This window comes from Myxine glutinosa, chromosome 8, assembly GCF_964187855.1.
Source record: "Myxine glutinosa chromosome 8, kmMyxGlut1.1, whole genome shotgun sequence".
Classification (NCBI taxonomy): Eukaryota; Metazoa; Chordata; class Myxini; order Myxiniformes; family Myxinidae; genus Myxine; species Myxine glutinosa.
In genome coordinates, this window is record NC_136268.1 from 154,944,749 (window position 1) to 154,953,665 (window position 8,917).

Below are 8,917 nucleotides of genomic sequence, written 5' to 3' on the forward strand. Positions count from 1 at the left end.
TACTAATGTTTGATGTATAATCACTTTTACTTGCTGCAATGCTCTTTTGATGTCATGTGGTTAAAACCGTGATCGCATTAATTTGGTCATTAGTGGATTTAATCTCACAATAAGCAGATTTTAAATAATACTTGTTACCTCCGCCACCGAAGGTGGATGGGGGTTATGTTTTCACCCCTGTCTGTCTGTTTGTCTGTGAACCAGATATCTCAAAAAGTTGTGGGTGGATTCGGACGAACCTTGGTGGAGAAGTTGCGCATGTGACTAGGAAGAACTGATTAAATTTTGGTGAAGATTCAAATCTGAATCCGGATCAGAGAATTTTTTAAGTGATTCTTCACCATTGAGTGATTGGGCGAAAAGCGATATATAACATGATATTTCAAAAAATTATGGACCTGTTATGGCTAAACTTGGTGGATGAGTTAGTTAAATGTCAAGAACAAGCTGATTAGATGTTGGTGCAGGTCCGAATCCAGGTCCGGCCTATCGGATAGACTGTTCAGCCTGGTGGAAGTATGCGCTCTATTGAGTGCCGTTCTAATTTATTTTGATACTATACGACTCAGAACAGCTCAAGTGGTCAACCTGATGACAAACTTTTGCTTTATTTCATTGGTTGCATCATAGAGAAACGGCAGAGAAAAGCCTAAGTGAAAGCTCTATTCTTTTTCTATAAAAAAATGATCCATTTCTAAATTTAACTTGATTTTTTTGAAGTATATAAGTCTCGTAGTGGAGCTGCCACACACATCTCACACACATTAACATGCAGACGGACACACAACAACACAGGACTGTTAAACAAACAGTCACTGAACTGGGGAAGTGCCGTCACATCCTGCCAGCTGCAGATATGCACGGTACCAGCTGAGTACCAGCGACGTCACCACAATGGCGTTACCTTTCTCACTACTCAGCGGGGCATTTCGTAAGGAGGAATTTCCTCCTCCCCCATGGATGCCAACCGATGTCTGTTTGTCCGTGCTCTTATCTTTTAAATGCTGAACATCAAGCAGGAACCATTTTAAAGTCTTTGGTACGAGTCTGTCGGTTGTTGAACCGCCCAACCTCCCAGACTGGGATCGCACCCTCTAACCACTGCACCATCAAGTCTGTTTATCATTATTATTATTATTTGGTTAAAAACAACTTTTGGAGTTTTGAATAAACCAATTTTTAGTTATGTAAATCCTCCTTTACCCTTCTTAACCTTTAAGCATATTCTCCTTGAGTCGTGCATGCTATGCGGACCTGATGCCGTACTTGATTCCCTCCGTATGCCGTGCATATCTGCAGCAAGGGTACGACTGCTGTTTTGTGCTGTTACTTGCACCATAATTGGCAGTGAAATTTGATGCTTTGACAGGGTGATCTCCAGCAGATTGTTGCATCTCTTATTCCAATGGCGCGTGGCATGCGCCTCCATTAAAGTGGTGATTAGCACATGGCACTGTCAGTTCATTTAGGGGCCCAGATTAGGGCTTCTTTGCTCTCCTCCACACCCCCTCTCCTGCATATGAGCAAGCACATCTGTTTTCTTCTCTTCAGTCTGACCAAGGCGTAATTAGATAAGAAGTGATGGTACATAAAAAAGACATTAGGTGAGCAAGTAGAACAAGGGAAAAAACAAATGCATCATGTAAAAACAAAATGTGGAAGAATGAATTTTAACAAGGAAGGAAATATTTTGGGAAACAAAGATTTCAATTTTCTTCCTTTCTCTTTCCTCTTTGTGCCTGGAATTTGACGAGCCGTGTTATTTGGTACGTCTCCTTCAAATTGCAGAAAATCAAGGAGATCACTTACATGCATTCTGAGGGGATCCTTGCCGGGGAGCTCAAGCACGGTCCTCTGGCATTGGTCGATAAAATGATGCCAGTCATCATGATTATTGTGAAAGATCCAACATATGTCAAGTGCCAGAATGCGCTGCAGCAGGTGGTGGCTCGCCAGGTAAGAAATTTTTGCCAATTTGGCATTTACTTCGAGGCTCTTGCCCTAGCTCTGGACCATTGGGTCTTGGCTCATGGTTATGGAAGTTTGTTCAATTGCTGCTCAATGTTTCCTCTGTACGATCATAAATGGGTATTTTCAGTGTGCACCGAGGTTCATTGTGGAACCGGTAATATTTTGGATGTTGGTGAGATTCACATTCTCCCTTTTCTTCTGAGTGTTGTTTACCGAGCTTGACTTTAATCTTGCAACCTCAAGGGACATCCTATCCTGATTTGTGAACGTAACGACGAGGAGAGCTCAAAGCATGCGTATCGCACAATCGAGATTCCTCACACCCAAGACTGCTTGCAGGGAATACTGTCGGTCATCCCACTGCAGCTGCTCTCCCTGCACCTGGCGATTCTCCGGGGCTACGATGTGAGGGCATGCATTCACACCCACGCGCTGTACCTTAGCTATCCATCTTACAGCATGGGACACCATTAGGGGTTTGAATGGAAATGCGTCTGTGTGCAAATCTGTCGTGATTGTACTTGTTCATCCTCTACGTTACCTTCCTTGCACTTTGCTGGCTAGCTGGACCTTTGTGTCCAGCAACATGGCCCATATACTTGTGTTGTAGATGGTTAAATGGAACTTGCTTCTGTGTCTCATATCTACTACTGTGGTTTACATTAAGAACGTAGTTGTGGACTATGTTGTGTTGTGGGGGAATCACAGCAGTTGGTTGCTGACAAAAGTGCTCTCCATGTTTGTTTATTTGTAGGTTGACTTCCCAAGAAACTTGGCGAAATCGGTGACCGTAGAATGATCCGCTCCATGTCCGAGGCTCCTGCATTCGATGCTCGCATCTCAATGAAATTGTCTTATCACTTCCTTTCAACTACAATCGCTCGTCCCACATTAGGACTTTCCGATGCTTTGCTGTTGGTTTTTTTATATTTTATTATTATATCAGAAGCGTCTCTTCTTCTTTCTGCAGTCACAGGGTCTTCTACAAATCCATGAAGTTCTGGGCACGGTTGCTGTGCAGCGATGGACATCTTTAGTAACGTGGCATACGTGGGTGTTCCTTCATTTTCTACTGAGCTCAAATCTACACATTTTTCTTCTCTGTTCCATATTTTAGCCTCTAAATCTTTTTGGTTATTTTTTTGTTTAATGTGACTTCCAAAGGTTGTTTATTTCTAAGGTTTATTCCTTCATTTACAGAGGGGTGCTTCTTTAGTAAATTTAGGATGCTGCTCTCTATGTCTGGCTTTCTCAGTCGGGTTTACATGGCATATATCATACTTTGATACACTTTATCATCATCATGTACTAATCTAGCTTTTCCGCTCTTTGTTAGGGGATATATACCGATGTATGGAAACATCTGCTAACGCTTTTAACGACGAAGGAAACTATTATTGTTTTCCTCTCACGACTGGAAAACATCGAGTAATTATTATTTTTCTGTCGGTTGAACTGAAATCCTTTTGTGAGTTTAAAATGTATATTTTTATGCCTGTTTGGTCTCGGCTCATAAATTGTGAATTAAGAAGAGGATTATTGAGGGACGTTGTAAACGTGACGTCTGGCCTCTTGTAGAGCAATGCTGCCATGCGTTGTCTCCTCGAAAAACAAAACCGGAACAAGAGAGTGCTGAAGGACATTGTTTTACTGCATGTGGTACAATGTTAACGGTGACTGTGAAAATGTATTTTCTCAATTGATCAAAGGTATGTTTCAATTGATGCAGCACCTGAGATGATCGAGATGAGATACACCGGATGTTGGAAAACAGGTAGTGGAGAAACTTTCCCACTCTCCTGTACCATAGTGCTGCTTGGTTTGTGGGCCATGGGGTTTCTCCAAGAGTTAATCACCAAACTAGACTGGTTTATATACACGAGTACTATCCTTGTTGATCCTGGTCAATGTTACAAGTTTTTATTTTGTGCATTCATATGTCGTCCATTGGGTCCTGTGACTGTTACTTTACTCCCTGAGTTGTGCTTTTGTTCTTACTACTGCTGTGTGAAAGCTTTTGTGTGTTTTTGCTTTAGGGCTCACATTCCGTGGATATTTTGTGAAAGCAAAATCCAAGGCCTAGTAAAGTACTGTATGGTAGAGTGCTCACATAGATTCCCTATGGAAATGCACACTGATGTAAAGCTTACCTTCCCAATGGCATTCCCTGGATCTATTTATCAGTGTAACTTTCTAAAATCACAGATTGAGGGAAATGTTTATTATATTTGATTTGGACCACGCCCACTTAACGAGCTTCAATGTAATTCTACTCAATGGTGAAGGATGGTTTTGTTTACAAACACTTGATCATTTAACCCCTTGGATTGTTGGACTTTTAGATATAAACTTCCTGGGTTTGTTATTTTTAACACTATTATTATTATTATTATTATCGTTACTGGAATCTGGTTCATTGTCATTTTGTTATTTTAAAAGAAATTACTGAGTTTTGGGGAGTTTTGATTTGTTACGAGGAAGGCTATAGGCATCGTTGTAAAGCGGTGGAAGTAGTATATGGTTAACCATTATTTATCTATTTCTACATTTGATTTTGTTCCACACATATATTTTCATTTTGGTGAATGTTACTTGTGAAGGTTTGAAGAAGGATTGCTAGTACTGTATAACATTCATGGTGTAAAAGGTGTTTGTTTTCTTTTATTAACACGTATGATTTGTCACTTTGTGTGAAGCGGACATCCATGAGACGGCTCGTTATTGAGGACATCCATGAGACTGCTCGTTATTGCATCGACATCCATGAGATGGCTCGTTATTGTATGGACAATCCATGAGACGGCTCGTTATTGAGGACATCCATGAGACGGCTCATTATTGAGGACATCCATGAGACGGCTCGTTATTGAGGACATCCATGAGACGGCTCGTTATTGTGAGGACATCCATGAGATGGCTCGTTATTATATCGACATCCATGAGATGGCTTGTTTTTGTGTGGACAATCCATGAGACGGCTCGTTATTGAGGACATCCATGAGACTGCTCGTTATTGCATCGACATCCATGAGATGGCTCGTTATTGTATGGACAATCCATGAGACGGCTCGTTATTGAGGACATCCATGAGACGGCTCGTTATTGAGGACATCCATGAGACGGCTCGTTATTGTGAGGACATCAATGAGATGGCTCATTATTATATCGACATCCATGAGACGGCTCGTTATTGTGAGGCCATCCATGAGACGGCTCGTTATTGTATGGACATCCATGAGATGGCTCGTTATTGTATGGACATCCATGAGTCGGCTCGTTATTGTATGGACATCCATGAGACGGCTCGTTATTGTATGGACATCCATGAGATGGCTCGTTATTGTGAGGACATCCATGAGACGGCTCGTTATTGTGAGGACATCCATGAGTTAGCTCGTTATTGTGAGGACATCCATGAGATGGCTCGTTATTGTGAGGACATCCATGAGACGGCTCGTTATTGTATGGACATCCATGAGACGACTCGTTATTGTATGGACATCCATGAGATGGCTTGTTATTGGATGGACATCCATGAGACGGCTCGTTATTGTATGGACATCCATGAGATGGCTCGTTATTGTATGGACATCCATGAGATGGCTCGTTATTGTGAGGACATCCATGAGACGGCTCGTTATTGTGAGGACATCCATAAGATGGCCCGTTATTGTATGGACATCCATGAGATGGCTTGTAATTGTATGGACATCCATGAGATGGCTCGTTATTGAAGACATCCATGAGACGGCTCGTTATTGTGCGGACAACCATGAGACGGCTAATTATTGTGCGGACGTCCATGAGACGGCTTATGTACGGACATCCATGAGACGGCTTGTTATTGTGTTTTCCACTACACGTTAAATTGAATCATGGAGTTTGTAACCCCTCCAACCCCTCCCCTCTCCGCTTGGCCCTCCTCCTCACTTCTCACGTTCAAACAGGCCTGTACCTTCAAGTTTAAATCTTCATTAACATGGCATGGATGTAAAATCTGCTATATAATGTGATTTTGTGTATTTTCAAACTTCTATCTTTCTACTTTCTGCAATAAAAATGGTGAACAGGTGCAATATTTTTGTTTATTCATTTGATTTGCTTGTTTCTTGTTTTTATCCCTTTTTTTAGAAATGAATGGATATACTGGTACCAGGAATTTGCATATAGGAGACCATTCGGCCCATCATTCCTACACTATATCTATACCACATTAATTTAATCTCTACTTAATTTCACTAGAGGGTGGGGGAATGGGTGGGTTAGGGGGAGGGGAAATATTCCTTTTATATACATGTAGGGGAGCATGGTGCTATTATTTTTGTCTGTATTGTTACAGTTTCTGGGGGGTCGACAGGTGGGTTTCATGAGGGGGCGGGGGGAGAGGAGGTTTCTCGGACCCACTTCCCTGACCTCTGAAGCTGATAAGCCACGGATACCTTCGCGGTCCGACGGGTTGTAAAGCAACTGCGGATTCCGGTTGAAGCAGTTAAACCGAGCAGGGTCCTCGTGCCCAACTATCGCATTATCTTATCGATGGTTTAGCTATCCTAATTGGGGAACCACGGTCAACTTCCCACCTCGTATACTTATTAGGGTACAGCCGAGTGGAACCACAGGTGGGTATTGCCTATTTAGCACAGCAAATCAGTGGGGTACAACGTCTTGTCTATTTATTCCGTATGCTATATCGAACCAATGAAGGAAAAGACAACCAAGCAGGTTTGGAATATTTTACCACCAGTTCAACGAGGCATGTACGTATAGGCACAGTTATTACATGCAAATATTCACAAGGCACATACAAACAATAGAAACACAAGAAAAGTATTAACTCCCAGCACAGAAGTTCCCCTTACACAATTTTAATTATCTAGGAACAGACAGACACGCCATACACACTCGAGGAAAGTAGAGAGAAGGAGATAAAGATCGGGGGTTTGTGTCGGCCCCTGGCTCACCCCAAGCAAACAGGTGGCCTTGCGTCAGTCAAAAGTTAAGGGGATGGTGAGGAGGAAGGGAAACACGGTACATTTGGTGGTGCATTGTCAGAAATGTGTGTGTGTGTGTGTTTGGAGCCTCCGTGCCCGAAGACCGCTTGCTGAGTTTGCCCTTGGAACCACTTTGGTCAGCCTGGTGTTGGCGCACTCATCCAGGCAATAATTCGTAATGGCAGGTTCGTCCAACTGCTCATGGTTCATCTGGTAGCATCAATAAGGCTGCAGGAAGGCAGTTTTTCAGAAGGCGGTGGCTGCATTCACTCACTCGTCCAGGCCTTTATTGAGCTTGGAGCAAGGCGTGGCAAAGGCGATGGAGGCACCCTCTTACCTGCTTGTGTTACGTCTCCATTGGCCCGGCAGGTCAGCTCCACTGTGTCCGTGCGCCCGAGCCACGCCCCAAGAGCATAGCGATAGCATTTCCGACAGTAGTGTTGAACACATAGGCACTGCCTTGCCCAATGACGGCCACTGGCAGTGCTAATGTCGGCTTCAAATGTATGTGGTTGTGTGGATAGTTGCAGGAGACAAAATAGGGAAAACATAGGGCATCGGGAAAAAGGATTCAAAGGGATTAGGGATGGGAGGTACTGGAATGGATTAAACAAATATTTACAGTGTGTGAGTGGTAAAGGGTGAAGGCTTTTAGGGAAGCATGGGGAATAGAGGTTTAGAAGCGAAAGGGTGAGGAATTGGGATGGATGGAAAGCTGACGGCAGGATGCATGTATGTGTGAAGGATGGATGGAAGGGGGGAAATTTCCAGAAGGTGGGGAATCACAATGGGGATGGAATACTCACAACGCATTTTCCCCATCCCTTATACGGGTGGTAGGTGAAGGTGACATGACTAATCACATTTACTAAAGAAATACTCGTAATGTGGGGTTTCTGCTATTTTTCAGTTATATGTATACACAAAGAATTAAGTTAAGCACCCCCCCCCCCGTTTTTTTACAACCTCGCACATTACAAGTTTGTTGTCGTCAAAACAGTGTAATATACCCATGATATTGCTATATTTTCTGGAGAAGTGATATTATGGTCACATAAAAACATAACAATCATGCCGTTTTCAATATTTTATTCTGAATAATTTAAGGTGAAATTTTTTGGGAATTTTAGGCATATTTTCACCTCAATTTAAGTATGGAGCTATAGGTCCATCACGGACAGTGTGGATGACGTTTATGTTTTCTAACGTACAGTCATTGTTCTGAGAAGACCTCTAGCGATCTTTGCGTCAATAACGTGTGTAGGACCCACGTGATCGGATCACTGACTCAACCAATCACTTTTTTTCACTTTGATCACTCAATTTCATCAATGGATAATTGCTAATGTCATACCAATCATTATTTGATCTCACATACCTTAGAATATATGCCAATGTATACATATACACAAAGAATATATATTAGGGGGTGCTTACCTTAATTCGTTGTGTAGGGGTGCTTAACTTAATTCTTTGTGTATATATACCGTGCATTCAGAAAGTATTCAGACCCCTTCACTTTTTTCACATTTTGTTATGTTGCAGCCTTATGCTGAAATCGTTTAAATTCATTTTTCCCCTCATGAATCTGCACTCAATACCCCATAATGACAAAGAGAAAACAGGATTTTAGAAAGTTTTGCAAATTTATTAAAAAGAAAAAACTGAAATATCACATTGACGTTATTCATACCCTTTGCTACGACACTTGAAATTTAGCTCAGGTGCCTCCCATTTCTCTTGATCATCTTTGAGATGTTTCTACACCTTGATTGGAGTCCACCTGTGGTAAATTCAATTGATTGGACATGATTTGGAAAGGCACACACCTGTTTATATAAGGTCTCACAGCTGACAATGCATATCAGAGCAAAAACCAAGCCATGAGGTTGAAGGAACTGCCTGCTGAGCTCAGACAGGATTGTGTTGAGGAACAGATCTGGAGAAACCTACAA

At 42.2% G+C, this 8,917-nt stretch overlaps 1 protein-coding gene across 2 annotated transcripts in view; it reads left to right on the forward strand.

Annotated features, from left to right (window-relative positions):
- LOC137433043 (glutamine--fructose-6-phosphate aminotransferase [isomerizing] 1) overlaps positions 1 to 6,047 on the forward strand; it is a 53,776-nt gene extending 47,729 nt beyond the window's left edge. For both annotated transcript variants that reach the window (XM_068125460.2, XM_068125461.2), the window contains exons 17-19: positions 1,789 to 1,956; positions 2,215 to 2,376; positions 2,726 to 6,047. In XM_068125460.2, coding sequence (XP_067981561.1) covers positions 1,789 to 1,956; positions 2,215 to 2,376; positions 2,726 to 2,770 — 375 coding nt within the window. In that variant the 3' untranslated portion in view covers positions 2,771 to 6,047. The remainder of the gene's footprint in view (positions 1 to 1,788; positions 1,957 to 2,214; positions 2,377 to 2,725) is intronic.
- Positions 6,048 to 8,917: the final 2,870 nt, after the last annotated feature.